This window comes from Panulirus ornatus, chromosome 6, assembly GCF_036320965.1.
Source record: "Panulirus ornatus isolate Po-2019 chromosome 6, ASM3632096v1, whole genome shotgun sequence".
Taxonomy (NCBI): domain Eukaryota; kingdom Metazoa; phylum Arthropoda; class Malacostraca; order Decapoda; family Palinuridae; genus Panulirus; species Panulirus ornatus.
This window is the reverse complement of record NC_092229.1, coordinates 2360621-2384994: the sequence shown is the minus strand read 5'-3', so window position 1 is coordinate 2384994 and position 24374 is coordinate 2360621. Positions and strand designations below refer to the sequence as shown.

Here is a 24374-nt window from a genome sequence, read left to right as displayed (position 1 = left end):
ACTCCATACTGTTGGTGCAGTCGTAGAATTACTTGTTTACTGCAGCAGGTAAAATAAACAAAACGGTCAATATCCAATCAATATTTGAGACAAAAAATTGGAAAACGTGAACCAGACTGTTTTTTCATTGGCTGTGCTGATGTCTGAGGTTATTGAATAGTTGTGTTCGTCGTGATGTGTCCACAAACGGTGGACTGAACACGAGGACCACCAGACTGGGTTAGTCATCCTCACCTGATGTCCTGCCTCACACTCTCCTGACCTCAACCACATTCCAGGATTACTGATCACACTTATTTCTACACCACACAGCCAGGCTGTGTGGCTCGGGGTATATGTCTTATGGTTAATTCAGAGTTCTTACAGCGAATGTTTTGATATATTACAGACCTGCGAAAAAGACTATCCTTGGATGTACGTAAATAAATCATGAATTATTTAAGATGTTAAATGTTATATTAACGTCAGGGAATGACCACATACAAAGGATAACATAACATATGTTTTCTCTGATGATGTATATATACATCAGATCACGTATCGTGGTCATTAGGTATAGGCGTATCTTGACAGGATCCCAATTAGAATATTAATTCGAGTGTTAAGTCATGTCAACCTCGACGATAACTTGAGCCGTGAATGTTCCTTGACTCAAGTCGCACCTACCGCATGGACAGCCAGGGTAACAGCCAGGACGAAGAGTTCATCGTCGCCTGCAAGAGGCGAGTCATCCACTTCGTCCACCGCTGGATCATGTCCATCAAGGGACCCGTCTTCAGCAACGCCGCCGCCTCCCAGTTCCTCCAGGTAAGGTGGTCCCTTCCTGATCTCGCTAGGGCCTGAAGATAGTAAGTCTGAGGTCACATGGGGAAGATATTAGGGGTCAAAGATCATGCCTAGACGCTTGTGAGGGATAAGAATATCTTTGTAGGCTACTTACTGATCAGGGGTCACATAGGTAACAAATTAGAGGTCAGAAGTAACTTGAAAGTTACATAAGGATTAAAGTTACGTGAAGAGGCGAATGTTAGAGAAACCAATGATGTTGAGGTCCCATCTGTAGCTGACTGTGTCGTCCAGAATCATCCTGAACACTGACTAACGTCTGGTAATCACCAGTTTGTTAGAATGACTAAGAAGTGTAGACTTTGTGATATCTGCAGCGAGGAGTATCAATATCTTCCCGAAAGAAAGATAACCTGGATCTATAAATGAAGTTTCATGTATAATGAGCAGGCATACACACACACACACACACACACACACACGTGTGTGTGTGTGTGTGTGTGTGTGGCTAGATCCATTCTTCCCATCTCTCTTGCCAGCAGATACGAGTAATCACCTTCTTTTCTCCCTCTTACAGACGGTGCAGGAGGAGGTGGCCAAGGACGTGGAGGTGTACGGCGTGGCCCTACGGGACGAGGCCACCCTTATGCTCAGCGTTGCCGAGGCCCTGGAGCGGTACGAGAGGGATAACTCTGCCGCCGGCGTCAGTAAATGGAAGCTGCCCACCAGTGGTCGCCCCATCAGTCTGTTCGGGGTGTCGTCGACGGAGGATTCAGTGGAGCCCCACAGGGTCATGAGGGCGCAAGACGACAGTAAGGGCAGCGGCATGAGCCCCGAGGTTTCTCTCTCTCCTCCCTTGATGTGCTCCTCTGGTAATGTATGCTCGGCTTGGTACTTGTCCCTTAGCTCTCTTAACGTCCTTGGTGTCTGGGGGGAAGTGCTGAGAGAACTGTCGATTTCCACTCCAGTTGGGTTTGTTCTTCAGCCAACTTGGGTGGGAATCGTCTTCCATTTCTCCCAGGTTTACCCCCTAGACTTACTCCAAGGTACTAAGAGCGTAGTTAATGATGTTTTGTGGTAGCCTGTGCTAGTGTTAAAGTTCTATAAAGATGTAGTTTATAGTGTTTTGTGGTCGCCTGATGTCATGTGCACACTGTAGACTTGCTGTTATAATTTGCTTTGCACAAATAGCCATTTTCCAGGTTCATGAACTGATATATGGATGTTATTGCTATGAGTTAGAATCTAGATGTAATCTTTATGTTATAGTAGCACTGTCTGCAGCACGTCATTGTTGCATTGATCTTATCCTCTTTCTTTTGCATTGTCAGCCTCGTTGGAGCTTTCATTTCCGTACTGCACTCAGCCCCACATTCCCTCTGTCACTCCTGCCTGCTGTCATAAAGCAAACACTCCCGGGAACACAGATTCACAATATCTATGCCTCAGATTTTCAATACCGAATAGGATTTCCTTTGAGTGTTAATACAAAATAATGTCCATTGCTCACCTCTGCACTTTCGTCTCGATAAACCATATCTAAATCATAGATGAAGCTCCTTGAGCGTCTAGAAGAGCACTGACGTGGCAAGGGGTTATATCATCGCTCTCTGTCACCAAATGAGTAGGAACCATGATCCACCCTCACTCTTGTGGGGATCGCTTTGATCCGGCATCTGGACAGAGTTATCGGCAACAGAAGGAGATCGTGTTACCCAAGAATTAAGCTGGATGATTTGAGGCGTAGTTGTTGTTCAGGTTGGTGCGAAAAACAGTGTTAGAGAAGATCCCAGGCAAGCATAGGGCTACTGTTAGGAAGCCTAATATAGCCGTAGGAAATTGTGGTACCGGAACGATGATGTAGACTCTGTAGTTTTAAGTGGATTGATAGATGTGTGTCGTAGAGTTGAGGCTGTTTGGAAGATGGAGCAAGTAGGATTATACAGATTTCGGCTACACCACAATTAGTGATAGGAGAGTGTTGGTCAGGTCGTTGTGCATCTGAACAGGGTTGGAACGGCAGTCTATGTAGCGTCGTAGTCGTGTGTCGTGTTTATAATTTTTTGTCCTGATTTCCAGTACGCCGGAAGTAATGGTGGGTGGGGAGGTGCCTTCTGCTTTGCTATCCTGTTTCCATCTGTGGTAATGGGCGGTGAGGAGCCTTTTGCTCGACCATCATGTCTCTATCTGCAGTATATACATTAGGAATATCCTGGCCTCATATACTTTACGATGGTAGAAGGGATGAGTCCTTGTGGCTATACTTCATTTCTTAGTTACAACGATGTGTTAAGTCCCGTCTGAGTTAGTGCTCTCGTAAATGTCGACAGGCTTTGTTTACAAGTGAGAAAGTTCACGTCAGTTTGATATATCCAGAGTTTGTTCTAAAAGCCCACTGCGATGAACGTTAATCCCCTAACATCTGTTTTCATTCACACTAAACTAGAACCAAAGAACCAATATACATATCAGTGCCATACCTTCCTACTCAAGGGCAACTTGACTCTGTTTACTTATAATGAAATGTTATCATAGAAGTAGTAAAACGTGTGTTTTTATTTGTTTTCTAGGGACACAATGATATCCCTCCATCAGACAGTCAAACAATTCCAGAAAAACTCTGATGAGAGGAAATCAACAGCATGTTGTCATAAACCAGAAAGAATATAAAGTTCCCCTAAAGCAACATCTCCACATATTGTTTGGAATATGGGAGTTTTGGATTTCCTGAAGATATTTCTCTAAGTAAAATTTTGCTTAGCATCTAAACTGACTTAACCTAACATAAACCTAAAACTCCATGACCAAAACTGGTTTCATCGAACCATAAAAAGACCTAACTAAACATTGTTGAACCTTATACAGATGTCTGACCACACCATATAAGGTTTTAAGAGCATTTGAGCAATAAATCTCGTGATTGTTAGACTGATTTTTTCTTTGCTCGTCTTAGAGGAAGGAAAAAACCACATATTCTGAGCATGTTTTCTAGATAATGTTTGTTGTTGTTCGTCCAGTGTTCTGATCCTTTTCTTCTGATACCTTCAACAGGGAATCAGAGAAGCTGCCAACCTGTCCTGCTCGGATCAATTGTAGGAACCAGGTGGATCGTGGGGAAATAACGAATCCCTTTAATTGCCTAAATCATCCAGCAAGATGCGGTCTTTAGACCATTTGTAGTTTCTCAGACCATAATGTCACTGAACCTGAAGCTCCAATTAGTGTCATCACTATATAAGAGTCTTCTTATAGTGTTTGTTTGTATGCATTCAACTGTGCAAAACACTTAGAAGGACAGAGTCTCTCCATCCGAACATCTGGGTTCCTGGATCATGAGGATGCATCCCATCAATGTCGGGTATTCTCCCTGCGACTTCATGCATCACAGCATCTCTTCATATCAACACATGGTCTTCCCTCCTACTTCATCACCTTCAGCTTAGATTATTTCCTCCTGTCTCCCATTAGTTCTTTTCATCCTTGGCAACATGCCTATATCTTCCTCCAAAATCTTATTATATCATAGACCTCTTCCCCTCCTCCATCTCCTCGTCCTTCTGCCTCACTCACACGTTTCCTAACCTGTCTCTGTCTTTTGCAGTCATCTTCCGTGTATACTGCGCCGACCACACCTACTGCACCCTCAGGTTCTCCCTCCAGACGACCTGTGATGTTATCAAAAGGTCAGCTGCAGACAAGCTGGGTCTTCGCCAGGAGAACTTGTTGCTGGTGGAGCTGAAGTCAACAGGTGAGCCTACAGCCGCCCTCGAGTGGTGAATCTCATGTCTTGCAGGTATATGTACAGCCTACAAGTAAGCTTACAGTCACCTGCTTCTAGTAGAGGTCAAGTTCACAATGAAATAACAGTATCTTCCTTCTAGCGTAAAGTTTACAGGTGAGTCTGCAGGTCATCTGTGTTTTTGTTGATGGAGCCGAGATTAACTCTTGGTAATGTTAGAGTTGGACTTTATAAGTGATCCTTTTCATCATGACATTCTTACCTGTTGCCGTGTCACGCCCATGACTGATGTGTTCGACCCCAGGGGAGGTGGTGCCACTCCGGGACAAAGAGGTGTGTGCGCCCACGGGACTCAGCCTCAACGGTCGCCTCTTCATCTCCAATAAGGACCACCTTGATGCCCTGGTAAGTACAACCTGGTGTCCATAATGTTGATTTCTGATGACAAAGAGTTATCATGTATAGTTTTGAATATATATTATCATTTATATATATATATATATATATATATATATATATATATATATTTTTTTTTTTTTTTTTTTTTTATACTTTGTCGCTGTCTCCCGCGTTTGCGAGGTAGCGCAAGGAAACAGACGAAAGAAATGGCCCAACCCCCCCCCCCCCATACACATGTACATACACACGTCCACACACGCAAATATACATACCTACACAGCTTTCCATGGTTTACCCCAGACGCTTCACATGCCTTGATTCAATCCACTGACAGCACGTCAACCCCTGTATACCACATGACTCCAATTCACTCTATTCCTTGCCCTCCTTTCACCCTCCTGCATGTTCAGGCCCCGATCACACAAAATCTTTTTCACTCCATCTTTCCACCTCCAATTTGGTCTCCCTCTTCTCCTCGTTCCCTCCACCTCCGACACATATATCCTCTTGGTCAATCTCTCCTCACTCATTCTCTCCATGTGCCCAAACCATTTCAAAACACCCTCTTCTGCTCTCTCAACCACGCTCTTTTTATTTCCACACATCTCTCTTACCCTTACGTTACTTACTCGATCAAACCACCTCACACCACACATTGTCCTCAAACATCTCATTTCCAGCACATCCATCCTCCTGCGCACATCTCTATCCATAGCCCACGCCTCGCAACCATACAACATTGTTGGAACCACTATTCCCTCAAACATACCCATTTTCGCTTTCCGAGATAATGTTCTCGACTTCCACACATTTTTCAAGGCTCCCAAAATTTTCGCCCCCTCCCCCACCCTATGATCCACTTCCGCTTCCATGGTTCCATCTGCTGACAGATCCACTCCCAGATATCTAAAACACTTCACTTCCTCCAGTTTTTCTCCATTCAAACTCACCTCCCAATTGACTTGACCCTCACCCCTACTGTACCTAATAACCTTGCTCTTATTCACATTTACTCTCAACTTTCTTCTTCCACACACTTTACCAAACTCAGTCACCAGCTTCTGCAGTTTCTCACATGAATCAGCCACCAGCGCTGTATCATCAGCGAACAACAACTGACTCACTTCCCAAGCTCTCTCATCCCCAACAGACTTCATACTTGCCCCTCTTTCCAGGACTCTTGCATTTACCTCCCTTACAACCCCATCCATAAACAAATTAAACAACCATGGAGACATCACACACCCCTGCCGCAAACCTACATTCACTGAGAACCAATCACTTTCCTCTCTTCCTACACGTACACATGCATATATGTATATATATATATATAGCGTGGGCTATGGACAGAGTTGTGCGCAGGAGGATGGATGTGCTGGAAATGAGATGTTTGAGGACAATGTGTGGTGTGAGGTGGTTTGATCGAGTAAGTAACGTAAGGGTAAGAGAGATGTGTGGAAATAAAAAGAGCGTGGTTGAGAGAGCAGAAGAGTGTGTTTTGAAATGGTTTGGGCACATGGAGAGAATGAGTGAGGAAAGATTGACCAAGAGGATATATGTGTCGGAGGTGGAGGGAACGAGGAGAAGTGGGAGACCAAATTGGAGGTGGAAAGATGGAGTGAAAAAGATTTTGTGTGATCGGGGCCTGAACATGCAGGAGGGTGAAAGGAGGGCAAGGAATAGAGTGAATTGGAGCGATGTGGTATACCGGGGTTGACGTGCTGTCAGTGGATTGAATCAGGGCATGTGAAGCGTCTGGGGTAAACCATGGAAAGCTGTGTAGGTATGTATATTTGCGTGTGTGGACGTATGTATATACATGTGTATGGGGGTGGGTTGGGCCATTTCTTTCGTCTGTTTCCTTGCGCTACCTCGCAAACGCGGGAGACAGCGACAAAGCAAAAAAAAAAAAAAAAAAAAAAAAATATATATATATATATATATATATATATATATATATATATATATATATATATATATATATATATATATATATATATATATATATATGTATATATATATATATATATATATATATATATATAATCTGTTTATCTATTCACCGGAGACGCAGCCACGTTCTCTTACTCCTTTACAAGTGTTCTGTTACCTCACACACCCGCGCCCCTCTACTCTCATCCTACTACCATCCTTGCTTTCTCCTCCAAAACCCTGACATCCTTCCTTGCTTGTTGAATTCCACCTACTCCTCCGCGTCCTTCTTGCTGCTCACACTGTTGCTTCCTTTCCACGACACGTATGTTCCTCCGTCCCACCTTGCCCGTCAGCTACCTACATGTTCCTCCTCCTGCCACCTGCAGATGCCGCTCCCAGAGCAGGAAGGTCCATCGGAGGGCACCCTGAACCACCTGGAGATGTACAGCACGAGGGAGCTCGCCTACCATCTCACCTCACACGACTGGGATCTGTTCAGCGCAATCCATGAGGTAAAGTCGAGTTCGCCAAGTATTGGTCATACTGAGGAAGCTTCATTACACGATCGGATTAGATAATTTCATGAGAACAATGTCTAGACGCTGAAAACGTAAAGGTTGGTCACCCTCACCACATACTTAAGTTCCTTTCTTTCTCTACCCAACAATTTCTTCCTAGTCCATCGTCATACACTCCTCACTTGCCACTCTCACTTCCCTATCACTTACCACCCCACCAAACATATTCCTTCCACACCGTTTCTCACCACTAATATCCTCACCTCATGCTCCCTGGTGATAATCTTCCTCATCAAAAGGTGCATACGCATTCACCAGTTACTTCCTTTCCACATTTTTCCTCGTTATACCATCAATATCACACACTCTCTTCCCATATACCTTCCTGCTACTCATTTCCTCACCACACACTCCCTCACAATACACTCCCTCACTCCTTAACATCATCAATACTCTATTTACTTCGGAGTGAATTTCATCAACTATGTGTCAAATCAAACTGGAAATCTTTCCTCTTGCCTTCTTTAATCTATTACTCTCTCTCTCTCTCTCTCTCTCTCTCTCTCTCTCTCTCTCTCTCTCTCTCTCTCTCTCTCTCTCTCTCTCTCTCTCTCTCTCTCTCTCTCTCTATCTATCTATCTATCTATCTATATATATATATATATATATATATATATATATATATATATATATATATATATATATATATATATATATATATATATATATATATGTGTGTGTGTGTGTGTGTGTGTGTGTGTGTGTGTTATAACAGCAATATTGATTACTGTGACTTATCCCCTGGGCAGTATGAGTTCCTGTACCAGGTGTTTGGTCGAGACCACTTCGGGCAGATCATGTGCAACCTGGACGTCTTTCTACGTCGGTTTAATGAGATTCAGTACTGGGTGGTGACGGAGATCTGCCTCGCTAATGCCCTCTCCAAGCGTAGCCAACTTCTCAGGAAATTCATCAAGCTGGCTGCCTAGTAAGTGTCTTGTACATCCTTCGTGTGTAGCTTTACTGACGCACACAGTGTGTTCTACTTTTTGTATATCTATACCTTAACGTAGTGAGGGGTTTGTGTATAGTCCCTGTTCATCTATACTCTCATAAGTATGTGTAAGAATTAGCATCAAAAGTTTCTTTTTTTTAACTTTAGTGGGTGTGTGTATGTTGACTTTGAGCTGATGAAAGTTATAGTGTTTGTAGTTTGGAGAGCAGTATGCAAACAGAGCTGAGCAGAGGTAGCTGGGTTACGACGCTTGAGCCATGTGACGTCAAGCTCTGCAGATTCAAGATCCTGGAGGCGTACAGCAAGCGTAGTGGTGTTGGAAAGTATACCGATCCCTTCTTTGAAACAGGATCCTGAGTGAAGGGTGTTTGTCATAGCTAGATGTGAGACGCATGAATGAGTCATCACCAGACGCTTGAGTCTCGGACAGAAGTATGATGATGGGAGATGGTTTAGCCAAACGATGCTCAGCAGAAGGAAGGTTACCAGAAGGAGGGCGAACGTGGGTGAGGTGGATGGAAGATGAGTCGTGTCTGATGTCTGGATGTGGTCAAGTGAATCTCCCGTATGTAAATCACTCTTGATGATATATGATAATTTTTGACTGAATAATCAGGAAATTTAACTATGATAATCTGATGAAAATATGGTTCACATTAAATGTGGCGGCGGTATTTCGCTGTTAAAGAAATAATGGGAATATTTTTGATAGCTTTCGAGGATATTTTTACTTCGATATTTCTTAACAGTAGATTACCAACGGAATATTTCTGAGAAAGATTCGTCGAGGATATTTTTACCCCATTATGAGAATACTTTAGTAATCTTTGAGGAGTATTACAGGGAATACTTTCCACTAATTTCTTTTTCTCTTGCAGCTGTAAAGAGCACCAGAATCTGCACGCCTTCTTCGCCATTGTCATCGGCCTGAGCAATGTTGCCATATCTCGCCTCACCCAGACCTGGGAGCGATTATCGTCTAGGTAAGTTAATACTGGTGTGGAGATGGTCGGGTTCCTTACCGAGGCTGATGTATTCACTTTATGAAATGATGGCAACAGTTGCAATGTTACTGGTTATCATATTAGCATTTATGGTCATAATGAACAGCTGTAGCATTGACAGAAGCATGAAGAAGATTCAGGAAATGGTAATGGAAATGACAGACTTCAGGGTTATTGGTATTTTATATTGGCACAGAGAGAGGGTTCTGACACCAGACCTGTTTGATGATCCGGTTGGGTACGAGAAAAAATGGGAATTTTGATGACAGATGAATTGTTTAAAAATGGGTTTGTAAATACTCAACCTCAAGACTATTAGTAAAGAATTTTAATTAGACGAGGCTTAAAATGAAATTACATTTACTTGTATATATAATGAAGCTGGAGGAACATAGAAAGGTTAGATCCTGGTGAGGAAGTACGTGTGGTGGGTGGCAGGACAAGAGGGTGGGAGACAGAGTACAATATGGAGTGATTAATAAGACAAGACGTCCCAGGTGAAAGTGACAGTGGGTGAAGGATACAGAGGAATTCAAACATGGATTGTGTGCATCAGCAGATACGACCTCGAGGAAAGATGTTCGTATACGCGTGGTATACACACAGTGGAGAGAGGAGACAAGGTTGTGACTGACATGTTACCTAAGAATGTGTTTGACAATGTGTCTTGTGAGACTCACTAGGTGGGTAGACGGGGATCCAGCAGATCATGTGGCAATATCGTTTTCAAGAAGAGAAATGCATCTGAAAACCCGAAAGGTTATAAGGAAAGGAATTGAAGGATGATATAAAATTCAAATTACAAAGGAAATTAAACCAAACGGTGAGAGGTTTGAAATGCATCAACAGAGGCTGATACAAACCTGTTTGATGGTAGAGGCACACGTTATGAAAAGGAACGGAATGGATGGAGATTTAAGAGGGTTGGTCGAGCAGGAAAGGAAGAGGGGTAAGAAGATAAGAATTTTCCCCAAAACGGTGATGATGGAGGAAAAAGAGTTATGAAACAAAGTTCTGAATGTGAGTAAACAAGTTTCAGCATAAAGTAGTGATAGCTGTAAATCAGACAATTCTATAAGGAAGTGATTATCTGTATAGGAGAAATGTCTGTGTTAAGAGCAAAGGTGCGCCAGTTAGACAAGTCAGGGAGACAGCTTGTGACACAGGATGAAATTTATCAAAATTAAAGGAAATTCTTAAGGAAATGATTAGATCTGATTTTTATATACGAAGTTTGGATACTTGCACTATAGAACAAAATATCTACATAGTGTAGGCTGTTGATATACGTAGATGATGCTGTTCTGTTTAATGTATCTGGTGATACCTGTAAAAGGAGGTTCTTGAAATTAATACAAGTGGAGGATTATTGCGTTTAAAAGAGGAGGTGGTCACGGCACAGTGTCGCGTGTACGTTGTAACGGTGTTTAGGTTAGTGATCTGCCGGTGTGGTAGTTCGAGGGAGAAATGAAGAATGCACTGACTGAAGACGCTATCATGATGGAGGTTTTGTCTCATTCCTGATGTACGCATGTGAAAGCTTAGTCTGCCTGTGTTGTGTGGGAATGTGTAATGAAAATGTGGGTGCTGGAGATGGGTAACTTGTGTAATACAGTTGGTGTTAGGAAAATAACCACAGTGAAGAACATAAATCCAAAAAGGGTATGTGGTATGAAGAAGTTGATAGGGAAACGCATGTTACAATGACTCTATGATGGTCGGGCCATGTAGAATGCATGGCAGGTAACAGCTGGTTAAGAATACATGGTTTAGGTACAACAATCAGACGCAAAAAGTATGGACGGGCGCAACTGGTGAACAGATTATAACAAGAGGAATATCATATGAAAGTGAAAAAGAGGACATTTTTTCTAAAAATTTTTGCCATGAAGTATGCTAAGCTGGAGATATTGATAGGGACTTAAGTCTCACTTGATACTTGACGCATCAGCTTTGTAACCAGAGTAAATACATATGTAAATTCTTATGTTAAAGTAAAAGCTCATGATTGACTTTATCACATCATATACCGGCTGAGGATGTGTTATGAACGAACTAGTTGTATGTACTTGATCCAAGATATAAAGAAGAACGTTGTTTGATACATACGACCTGCCCTTTCACAAAGGCAAACGTTTCCACCTCAAAAGCAAATAAGAGAAGTCTTCTTGACCAATGGCAAGGTTGTCTATCTCGTAATAGTTTGATACAAGAACATTCCTGGGAAAGATAGACGAGAATACGATAGAACAATAGAAGGAAAATGCTTTCACACCAAGTAGCAGTAGACGGGTCTTAAGTTCTATCTAAACTCTTCCAGGCGGTCTCCTGGAAGGTTTTGTCACGCGCTGATCTTCCTCTTATCCTCAGGTTTCGCAAGATGTACACGGAGTTCGAGATGCTGATCGACCCATCCAAGAACCACCGTGCCTACAGAATATACGTGGCCAAACTCCATCCTCCTATACTCCCTTTTACACCCCTGCTCATGAAAGGTAACAATGGCTCAGCGTACTTCTCTCTTTTTAACATCTGTTTTAATGTATTTTTAAGATGTTTAAGAGTAAATGAGATGGGTAGTACGTACTAAATTCTTATATTAGATATCTTTTTATTAAGTCAACTCTCTTGTTATCAGAAAAGAATTATCAGTTCTGCACGTCTCGCTCAGATAACTGATCTCGTATTTCTCTTCGTGTAAAATGGACGCACGTTAAACACTCAAAATAACATTGGAAGTATGAGATGTTTTCACTGTACATCTGACATTATTTACACTCCTCCAATTTTATGAATTTCGTGAGATTTTCCCACTGATGTTTAAGGTATTGAGAGGTACTATTTTGCACTAAAGAAAAAAAAATTAGTTTAATTCACTTTTATTATGCTTTATACTGAGCTTTAGCACCTACACTAGCGATAATTCTTAAACAATTTACCTTTTTTCACGTTTGAGGCTCCGGTCGTGGACAAAAGTCCACATCAAGGCTGGGGCTGAATTAAAATAGAGATTATGAGAGTGGAAAAAGAAGAGACGGAAAAGTATTTACGAATCAGAAGTGAAGTACATGTCTGAATGGTTGCAAAACATTAACGTTTGAACCATGGACTAGAAGAAGAGGTCGTCTAGGAGAAAGAGGGATAAATACTCCCATTCCCGCAACAATAACTCTCCTGTGTGTTTAGCGGAGACATAAGCGTCTCTACTTAAAAGACAGTAATTTACCCAAGGAATGTTAGAAAAGAAGTTACGTAAGTTACTCCAATCAGCTTTGTTGAGGTGCCGATATTTACGTTCAGAAGAGGCTGCTGGAGGAGGTGCTGTTTGAATAGATACATTTATGTGAGTGTAATCAGATGAACCAACTGGGGGTGAGATTTTGTAGTTACAGGTTCAAAATATTAGAAGAGTGATTACAGGGGTCAGGAATATGGGTAGGGTGAGAGATGATTTACTCTAAATCATTGAAAATGGAGAAAGTATGGGCTTCAATCCCTCAGCCTTCCGTATGGGAGGAATTCAACCGTTCCCTATGGTGAATGCTGAAATCCTCAAAGTGGATGATCTCGGTTAGCGGATGAGCGGAAGCCACAGTCTCATGATAAGAATTTAGGTAGTCAAAGAAAGATTTAGAATTTATAGAATTAGGAAAGCAATTGGCGAAACAGAGGAAAAGTGTGGTGGTTCCGATACATACCTTCAGCCACATCAACATAAAAGTTTGGGGACTCAAAATCCTTAAGGCGTGCAACAGATATGTTGATGTTAGAACCGTGAGGGGATATTAAAATTGGATATGTAAAATAGGGGAAAATTCAGTGTACATCTACTGAATTATGGTATATTTTTCGTAATTGTTTCAAGTATAGAAGCGTTTCATTATGTCATGTTTGAATTTTTTAACAAAAAGGTTTTGAGGCTAAAACGTTCATTGAACTATTACCTGGAAATTTTGGCATTTTTGTGAGGATGATAAATTTGCTTGCAAACCTCAGTATAAGGAATGGTTTTCCTTTAGAATTCAAATCTGGGGTTGATATATATGTAGTATGAAGTTATGATTTGCAAATAAGTAATTAATATTGTATCTTTTAGAAGATTCTCTGATAATTTGGTTCGTATTTATTGGGTATCTGTCGGCTTGGGAAAGCATTAGGAGATAATTTCCTTGATCATTTCAAGTGAAGAAGTGTTTCACTATGTCATATTTCTGTTATGAAACAAAAAAGTTTTTGGACTAAAAAAATCCCTGAACTATTACCTGCAGTTTTTGGTATTTTTTTGAGGGTAATAGATTTCTTTCAAAACTTCAGTATAAGGACTATTTTTCATGCTAAATTCGAATCTGGGATTAATATATATGTTGTGGGAACTTGAGGTCTACAAATCGGCAGTTATCTTTTACTCCTTTCGAAGATTCTCTGAAAATTCAGTTCATATTTACTGGGTGTGTGACGGCTTTAGGAAGAATTATGAGATGTTTTCCTGGATTATTTCAAGTATAGAAGCGTTTCATTATGTCATGTTTCAATTTTAAAATACGCCGAGAGATGCCCATTAGATATAAAGGTAATTATCACAAAGTCTTCTAAAGGAGTAGAAGTTGATTATATATTTATAGGCCTTAAGTTCTTCCAACATATATATTAACCACAGTTTCGAATTCTGCATTAGATGTAGTCCTTATACTGAGATTCATCCAAATATATTACCATCACAAAAATACCAAAAATTATATTTGATTTTTGTTCAGGGAAGTTTTTGTCCCTAAACGTTTTTTGATTTAAGATTAAAACGTGACAAGAAGAAACGCTTTTTTACTTGAAAAGATCGTGGAAAATATCTCATAATATTTTACCAAGTCAAAATATACCCGGTAAATACGTCACTATTACTTCTTTCTTGCAGGTCTTAAGATCTGTTAACATATATATTAATGCCAGATTCGAATTCAACATGATAAATATTCCTTATGCAGAGGTTTTCATGTAAAACTCTTATATTTACAAAAATAGAAATAAAAAATTGCAGGGTTTTGTTTTCGTCCCAAAGCCTTTTTTGTTTTATGATTGAAATATGACGTAATGAGACGCTTCTATACTTGAGATTATCACGGAAAATATCTCATAATTCTTCCCTTAGCCGACATATACCCAATCAATACGAACCGAACAATCTCAGAATCTTCTAAAAGAGTAAGCATTAATTACTTATTACTAATTACTAATCAAGAGTGATTTCCTCAACGACCAAGGACTTCAGCGCCCGCTCGCTGTCACCCTTAGTGTACAAAGGAGCCAGCTTTCTAGGATGATAGATAGCAAGACCTAAGTTGTAATGAATCTGTCAAGAGCAATTGCTTTCATCTACTGCAAACTTACGGGTCAAGATTGTGAAAAGCACTTTGCCTCCATCTTTGAGCGTTTTGCCTAAATTCCCAGACATTAACCATGACTATGATTCTTCTGCAGACATGACCTTCACCCATGAAGGTAATCGTACGTTGCTGGATGGCCTCGTTAACTTTGAGAAGATGCACATGTTGGCGCAGACGCTGCGAACCATCCGCTACTGCCGATCTCGGCCGTTGGGTAAGGTGATCTGTCATCATTGTTAGGCCTTGCTCTGGCCCACTAGGTGGCGAAGGAGGACGGAGTTTCTGCATTATAGGCTTTTTTCACAGTGTATGGTGTTGGGTGTAAGTTTCAACCCAGTTCCACGAACTGAGAAGTAGAAGAACTGTAACTGTCTAGCACTATGTTGTCTTATGTTTGATCATATACTTGAGAATTTATAAACGCAAGTGTTTGTGTGCTTAGGTCTACTGCAGTCAGTGACTCTTACGTTCCTTTTCAGCCCTCGAAGTGCCACCAGTGCCTAAGAATGAGAATGAGATCAGAATGTACGTGAGGAACCTCCAGGTCATAGACAACCAGCGACGTCTTCTTGCCCTCTCCCAGCGGCATGAACCGAAAAGACCCTGAGTCGAGAAGTGGAAGATACAGACATCTTTCAGTTAAGACAAGGAAGTTTTTAGTAACCATCGGATGAACGAGATGAACTTAAGATGTTTATGATCTCATCTGATGTGTTCTATAACTGTGAGTTAAAAGAATTTTAACTCTACTTATTTTTGACTAAAATAGGCAGACCTTAATTGAAGTAGCAATGAACTATTGCAAAGTCAGATAGCGAGACGAGAGAAGTAACTAACTATCCGTTGAAAAGGATTTATATTTCAAGTATAGTGCAAACTGTTGTTATATAATTCTAAGGTAAGTCTTCAAAAATCACACGAAATCAGTTGAAGTGAAGAAAACCAACGTAAAGCTCATGATCAAAAATATTTGTACTACTACAACTAGGTTAAAGACCATGAGCCATATGGTTAGAAAGGACAAACATCCACAGGATCATGTAAAGAAGCTTACCAAGGTAGTGAGCCTGTGAGGTAAATACTTCGTCCCTCAGTGGATGTGAAACGGTAAGTTGATCCATATCCCAAGAAAGAGTCATACTTGTTAGGGAAACTCTTCTTGTGATCTGGAATTCAAAAAAAAAAAATCTCAAATGCAGCTATAGACTGACGTATGTGGTGGCCATGAAACAAAGTTCCGGTAAAAGGCAAGAAATTATAGAGGGAAAGTAATTACCCATAAGAAGCACAGGATGTTAGAGGGCGTGTTACTGTGAAACAAAAGGATCTAATATTTTATAAGGGTGAGGTCCTGAGAGTTAGGAAAGTCACATGAAAATATGTTATGTATATAATGTACTGTGATGATTTTATATATGTATGTGTTTTTTTACAGTGCAGAGTTTATTCCTTGAGAGTTTGTATAGGAAGAAGAATAGACTGTCATGTGTGGATCTTTTAATACCATAAACTAGTTATGTTTGATATTGCAAATAGAAAAATGAATTTTGGTCACGAACAGATTGTACATAAAATGTTTAAGTAGAAAATTATTGTATATGTCAGTATTATATATTATAACAGTTGTGTATACATTATAACTGATTACAGAAACTATACAAAAGAAAGAATCATATATTCATAAATTTCGAACATCAGGCTAAGATGACCAAACACTGTTTATCATCAGTCATCGACTCCATTTACCGTGAGATGGATCAGGTACATACACATAGCCTCTCACGTTACCTCCCCCCCCCCCCCCCCCACACATACACACACACACACACACACACACACACACACACACTGCCAGTTTGCTAAAGTGAAACACGGACTTCCACACTTGTACAAGCTCTTCTTACTTTTTAAACTGATTCATCAGGTGAGAACAACTTCATACACAAAATGATCCCATTGCCACCAGTTTCCAGTCGTTCCCGTAACATCATCATCTGAAATATCATTAATCAGTTTTCTTTATATCTCTCCTGCCGTCTATCTATCGTCATGTGCCGCACATTCTAAATAACCGTACCATCCAGAGAAACATTCATCCTTGTTCCTCAGCACATATCCTTCCTACATCATTATGCGTTATTTTGTCCAACCTTTTAATTCCACCTGTATATACTATGTACCTTATCCAACTCCTCACACAAATCTCTAAGAAGTCATGTGATTTGGTCGTGTAACTTTGCCATTAAGGTTAAGAGAATTTCATACGTAATATTGAGAGTCATGTATAAATCTAAAAAGTATTTGTCACATTTGTATTCTGTGATGTGAAAATCAGAGCCTGTACAGTATATGAATATTTTTTGTAGATGAATATTCAAAGCCATTTATAACTCAGACTTGATATTTACGTAAGTTATGTATGGATGCTTTTATGTACAAAATTGTCAGATATGAGCATCAGCAACCACTCTGTACTAGGGTCCAATATGTTGATAGCAGGGTTTATGGTGCTTGTACAGGTTCCAATTATGTGGACATTGTGAGTCGCCGTTGGTACTCTAGGTCGTTATTGACACCTGGATATTTTTGACACTCAGGGTCAGAATGAACTCTTTCGGACACCATATGTGTAGTTGGCCCATACGCTTGTACTGGTGTCGATTGGTTTCTCCAGAAAATTATTGTACTGAAACCAGTGTAGATGTTATGGTGAGTACAGAGTAGGGTCTTCATGCATTGCATTGCCCCGCGTAGAAAGACTCTAAAATCCATTTGTAAATATTATCATGACTAGATGGAAGGACGAGAACAGAAAAAGATGTATTTAAGATTTCCCAGGATATATACCGCTTCAAAATTTATTTCTTTATATGCATGATACTTGTGTTTCCCTGTGTCAGTGTTTACAGTGTTCTCCGGTCCAGCCTGTGACAACATTCATGTTACTTACACACCTTACTTGTTCACCTGTACCAAGTAGATTGTACTTGTTGCACAACCTCAGACTGTAGCAGTGATCAATCCTCCATGGTAGTTCCTGCCACTGCAAGGTTCCTGTGATGTGCGTAACTTGCCATTTTCTCATCAGCTGTCATCTCTCAGTGTTATATCTTACCATCAGTCCATAACTTAGAACTTCATTACCTCTGTTACAAAGTATACATTAGTACATTACTTACTAGAATTATCAAGCTATGATTCATGTGATAATTCACTCGGCTAATTACACAACTGTTAGTCACACAAGTCTGCCTGGACGTTCATAATGTTCACATCCTTTGAAGCAGACTGATATAGCTTATATGATGATGATTCCTTAGCAGATCTCCTTTTCAGGTCATCGTCTCATCTCTATTTTAAGATATCTGTCCACGTAGACATCCTTGGATCATCCCCCTTACCCGACCAGCCCACGAAAGTATTGATCCCCATTTATGTTCATTCCCACCTTTTATCACTGCAGAAAGACCTCCTCACTCATTTACTTCATAGCACCTACTTGCTGTGGCAAGTGAAACTGTCTACCTCTAAGATCCAAACCACAGTTAGGCTCTAGAGAGATAAGGTCAACCTACCTCAAATTCGGTCATTTCATTAGAACATTCGTTCTAGTAATGTCAGAAAATGCATATCTCGAGGTTTTTAACAGGTTCTTTGTTTAATCGGTGCTGTTTTACTTCAAGCTAGATCTAAATCTTGATTTCATTTCATAGTATGTCATTCATACTTTCACATACCTCATCGTTATTTGAACTTCTATTTCATAAATTGTAATCTTATTGGTTTCATGTAATTCCCTAACCCCCCAAAATTGTTTCGTATGTTAACTAATGTCGAAGATGATGTTTTGTACTATTTTATCCACCCCGTGAAAACCAAAAGTGACTCCTGACTCCGCACACACGGGCAATGAAGACTTCATTAACCTCAAAGTAAGGGTCTTAAGCCTTTCTTGTACCACCAGGTGAGCTCTGTGCTGTGAGCATACCCAGCTCCATGGGATTCCATCTTATAGTAAGGATCCCTGACTCTCCCAACACTGGGAGGCGCCTCACCTGGACACCCTCCTCCTCCCTCGATGACCCCTTACCGTCAGACTGGTGGTAAACCGTATTGTTACGGTTTCACCCGCTACCTGTGTATATTCTAAGTTCAGAATCCTTTAATCTGTCTTTTCCTTTACATTTATCGTGCTGATTTAAGACAGAGGCATTGTTTTTAAGGTCAATTCTGATGACCAGTGCAACTGCTCAAGGTGGGAACATAGAAGTCAGTGAGGTCCATAAGAAGTGTTTCATGCCGTTTCCACGTGTTTCCTCAACTTTCACCTTAAATTCGCGTTTATTGGTATGCTGTTAGTGTCTGTACAACGCGGCAGAATTATTTTTGAGCTGAGGCGTCCACACGCACTTTTTGTATTCACCATTTCTTCAGTAAAGAACTGATTTCAGCCTGGCTGGGAATATATTGGTGTTTCTTGTGCGTCGTGTGTCATTTTGCATCATTTGTCCTCAGGTGACCTATCTTAAGATCACCTTCTCTTCCCGTAGGAACGGTTTCCATTCCTGTTTGACCAGGACTCTATGCTTGGGAGCTTTATCACTATTATCTTCATGGAAAACTGTTTCCATTTCTGTTTTCTTTGGATTCCGCACTGGGAACTCGTTCGTTTATTTACACTCGTTGGTGTGTTCAGTAATGTCGCCAGTGTTGATGGAGTCCATTTCAGGCCAGTAAGGTCCTTCTTCTGGCTTCTCTCATATACAGAGGAGGCTGAAGGTTCCAAGGTGGGCCTCCTCATGGCGCCTCTGTGCTTTGGAAGTGTCAAGGGGCATTACTATAAAGAGAGATCCTGTCTGGCTGGGTATGTACAGTGACCATGGTGGATGGAAGAAGGTCTAAGGTCGTCAGGAGCCATTATAAGACCTTACTGCACTGACCTGGGGGTTGGGGTGGAACTCCCACACTCTCCTCAGATTTTTCTACGGAGAAAAAAATACTCTTCTTATTCATTTTTGGTCACATACAACGTTATATCCTTTTTGTAGTTACCATTTAGCCTCCTGTCATTCACATCGACATTTTCCCTCTGTATTACAGTGTCCACGGGAACCTAGTCGAACAAAGTCGTTGTTATAACGATCTCTCCTTAGTACTAAGTGAAAGAAAATGTGTCCACAGAGGTCAGTGGGTAAATCAGAACATAGATATATAATGTCCTTCGAAAGTGATGTCGTGTTCGCTTGTTTGTGATAGTAAAATAGGAAATGGTTATTGGGAAATGCATACCAAAATATGGAATATTGTATATGAATGTGACAGAGGCAGAACCAATAACAGCTTCTTATCAAAACCATGAAATTTTATTTCAAAATGTATGTTATTCAATGTGGCATTAAGAATGCTATGATATGTGCCATTCATGGTACTTTAATTCCATTCGATTATAATATGACTAAGAGTAATATGTGTGGGAAGTAACTATCATTTTGATAATACACCGAACTGAGTGACCCCTGAAAGAGGCTGGATGACAACAATCAGGCTTAGAACACTCCAGATTGCTAAGAGGAGGAAACCTTTATTTGTTTCTTAATCATAACTCTATTATGTTTCATGTCAGGTAAGCCATTAGGAAACACAGGCAACGAACTCCAGATTCGTGATGTTGATAATATGGCAAGATTTGTCATATTAAAAGCCGAGGGTTTCATTTGATTATGGATACCTTGTCTGATAAGCACAGTTTAATCTATTTCTATGTCAGAGATATTTGTCTATCCATAGCTGTGCTTTGGTTTGAAGAAGAAATTTATGTTAGATCCTCAAGCTTGAAAAAGCAAATGACTTCAAAGTTTAAAATCTTCCTACAAACTGTACAGCCTGTACATCATCATTAAGCCTAGTGTACATCCAGTACTTCATCATAAAGCCTATTGTGCATCCTGTACTTCATTATAAAGCTTAGTGTACATCCTGTACTTCATTATAAAGCCTAGTGTACATCCTGTACTTGATCATAAAGCCTAGTGTACATCCTGTACTTCATCATAAAACCTATTGTACATCCTGTACTTCATCATAAAGCCTAGGACACTTTTTCAGAGGAGTAGAATGGCTGCCTCATAGACGAGCTGCTTTCTGTAAGTCCATTTCCTTGCTTGCCTCTGCCGTCCTCCCCACATATGAAGCATACTACCTCCTCCAGGAGGGTTTGAGCGTCCGTTCACCCATAGCCTCATCAAATACGTTCAACAGATGATATTCTGAAACCCGTCCTTAACTTTGGATTCATAAACATAAATCTGTTCCTCGAAAACTGAATCACGTCCCTTGTCACTCTGTGTAAATATCTAGTCATCTCCAATATATTCTCAATGAGGATTGATGGTCTGTTTGCCAGTTTGATAAAGAATGACCCAATCAGGTATGATATTCATATCCCCGTGTAAAAAATCTGATTTTTTTTACTTTTAAAAGTCTAGCAAAACCATCCTTATTCCTGTGAAATTGATCTTGAAAACTTGAGAGTAGAATTTATATGAAAAGTTTGATTCTGGTAGATGCCTGGCAAGGGACACAATGTCTTCGATGTTTTAAACGGTAATCTGAAGTTTATTTTTCTCCAGTGTAAAAGGAAATTTGATTTCCTGATGAGCTTGCAATACCGTAGTATGTAGAGTAGTAACACAGAGCCACAGAGAATGTCACGTGCGTTCAGTGTGGTATAATGAGTTGCTGTGGAAGCGTTGAGGAGTGAGATAAAATTCCATCACTTCCAACAGATTTTATATATATATATATATATATATATATATATATATATATATATATATATATATATATATATATATATGTATATAACATCGAAAGAGGTCACTTTCGGCGAGGCTGCATCACCGTCAGTAAGCCGAAAGAGGTACAGTCTCGATGAGGGCCATCTACCTCCAAAGGAGTCCAACATTTCTGCTCCTGTGTAGACTGCAGTCTCGAAGCTGCAGAGGCCCGATAGTCGGGTGATAATCGGTGATAGGCGGTGATAATTTTATGAAGGGGGATAAACGCACTTCGGCAGGAGTTCAGATGACTAAATTTACTGAAACTTGATAATACGTTACATGTTTCACGGAATTACCGTATGATTGAAGCAGGAAACTACGCAATCTCGTTCTCAACTTACCGCTCCTGTGGAAACTTTCATTGACTTGATAGAACTTTGTGTTTCCAATAATGTTTTCCAAGATGCTGAGGGCAGTATTTAAGACAGAAATTTGGTCTAGCTATAGGAATTCCCCTTAGTCCCGTTCCCAGTGACTCATTTGTGGAATATCTTGAGACTGAGATCCTAACTTCGACCAGTAAGTGTCTCTAAAATTTGGCTTGGATACGTGGATGATGTGTGGTCCTTATAGCCATCTTCCCAAGACTGTGGTGTTTTCTTTTATGAATTAAACAACATTCAACCCATCATCTAGTTCAACAATTGATGGAAACAAGAAGACAAATTTGCGGTTTCTTGATGTGAGTTATAACTGAGGTAATCTGATAAGTTATCCTTCAAGATCTACAAGATCTTGACGTGGTATGTGGTGTTGGCTGCCATCATAAGCTGCAGTAATGATCATTACCAAACATTGCTGACTATTTTCTGCAGAGTGAGACTCGCGGGTGGCTTGAAAACTCTGCTTTGTGTTCGAAAAGTTAGATTTTGAAAACTTCCACAAACTGGTTGTTTATATGGGGTTTAGGCCTATCGGATGCCAGGAATATTATGGTCGTAACACTGGTACCAGTATTCATCATATCATCTGCAATTTACTGATACCTACAGCCAACTTACTTGTGTGTATATTGGTATTTCTGAAACATATCAAAGATAATCTTATCTCTTTTGATAACTTCTTGGCAATAATACAAAACCTATTTCTTCCTGTATAGTGTTTACTTACCATAATGTGCATAAATCCTAAATGAGTTACATTATCTTCTGTCCCCTTTTGTTTGATAACTGGTAGAGTTTTATGCAAGATTCACATGTATAAAAACCCTCGGATGTTTCTCGTCCCGAAGCTCCCCATATGTCGTCTAGTGACCTTGTACCATCTAATGTAAAAGCAGTGTTATCATTTTGCCTTAGATTTTCAACTATGCCAGAAGTGACTCCTTTCTTCATTCATGCAACAACAATGTATATATTTCTTACAACACTCGTTGTTATATAGACCCATGCATGACCAGATAATTATCTACTCATGGGTCTAGATTTAATAATAATTAAATGCCGTGCCTGACTCCTTTTTTAATGATTTATTTCCACATATCATTCCCATGTATCATATCTAAGTACCCTGAAAGCTTATGTAATGAGTTATTTTGTAAATTGTAATTTTCCTAAATTCGGGTGATGATTATATAGGCTACACCTGTTCTCTTTACCATAATAATAAATGATGTATATTGTTGTATTGATACCACTTCTTTGTCAAATGTGTAGTGTTCCGCGTTCTTAAAATTCGTACTTGATTGATATTTTTCATCTGTCTCCTGTTCTCTGTTCCTCACATTTCCTACATTTGACTGCCTTTCATACTCTCATCTTGCTCAAACACAATGCCAAGAATGGATCATATCACTGCGTGTTGTATAGCCATGTATATAAGTGTGTCAGTCTGTGTATGTGTCTACAGAGGAGAAACCTTTTCTTTCCCTTTCCTTTTAACTTTTTGGTGTTGATATTTAAGATGCTGTAAAGCCTCAGATGCTAAAAAAAAAAAAGGATATATTCTAAGCATATGAATATTTCTACTTCCATTTTTGCAATCTTCGCAATAAAAAAGAACAACTTCATCACAGAGTCTTCTTTGTCCAAGAAATCATATCCAGTCTAAGACACGAGAAATATTGTATGAAGTAGACTAGGTGGTCATACTCTTGTAAACTCAGTGGTCATACTCTTGTAGACTCAGTGGTCATACTCTTGTAGACTCAGTGGTCATACTCTTGTAGACTAAGTGGTCATACTCTTGTAAAGTCAGTGGTCATACTCTTGTAGACTAAGTGGTCATAATGCAGACATTTTTAACACCTTCACTTATCATATAATGGAAACACAATTGCAACTTTCTAGACCGTCAGTTACTTTCATCTTATAAGACCCGTCAGGTATCCAGACGTGATCTCGAACCCTGGCTCTGAACTTGGCCCGTCACAATAGTAACCTGGGAACTTTTATCATAAAGCCGAGACCAAGTACACTAAGCTAACCAAGTGGGTTATGTACTAGTAAGACAAATAAGACGTCCTCTATCCGTTTTTGGCGGTTACGTGGTTTAGGTCCTATGTAAGAGCCCAGTGGTCTGTTGATGATCACATTTCTATTATCCTACTTCGGCACACAGCCACAAGTTGCCATCTACGCCGCCACTGTGGGCATCCCGTTATCATTATATAACCACGTATCTGCGACAACAGTATGTGTGCCATTCCTTCATCACTGGAAACGCTAGACCTGACACAGTATCACCCCAGATATTACATGAAAATGACAGGTTAGGATATTACTCCTACCCTTTTCTCCCCATCTCCGCGCGAGACTTAGAA

At 40.2% G+C, this 24374-nt stretch overlaps 1 protein-coding gene across 1 annotated transcript in view; it reads left to right on the top strand.

The window, feature by feature from the left end:
* Positions 1-23621, top strand: part of Epac (Exchange protein directly activated by cAMP) — a 396150-nt gene extending 372529 nt beyond the window's left edge. The window contains exons 13-22 of the mRNA XM_071662355.1: positions 663-807; positions 1364-1658; positions 4388-4534; positions 4830-4930; positions 7246-7371; positions 8187-8365; positions 9271-9375; positions 11767-11891; positions 14869-14988; positions 15254-23621. Coding sequence (XP_071518456.1) covers positions 663-807; positions 1364-1658; positions 4388-4534; positions 4830-4930; positions 7246-7371; positions 8187-8365; positions 9271-9375; positions 11767-11891; positions 14869-14988; positions 15254-15381 — 1471 coding nt within the window. The 3' untranslated portion in view covers positions 15382-23621. The remainder of the gene's footprint in view (positions 1-662; positions 808-1363; positions 1659-4387; positions 4535-4829; positions 4931-7245; positions 7372-8186; positions 8366-9270; positions 9376-11766; positions 11892-14868; positions 14989-15253) is intronic.
* The last annotated feature ends 753 nt before the right edge of the window (positions 23622-24374 follow it).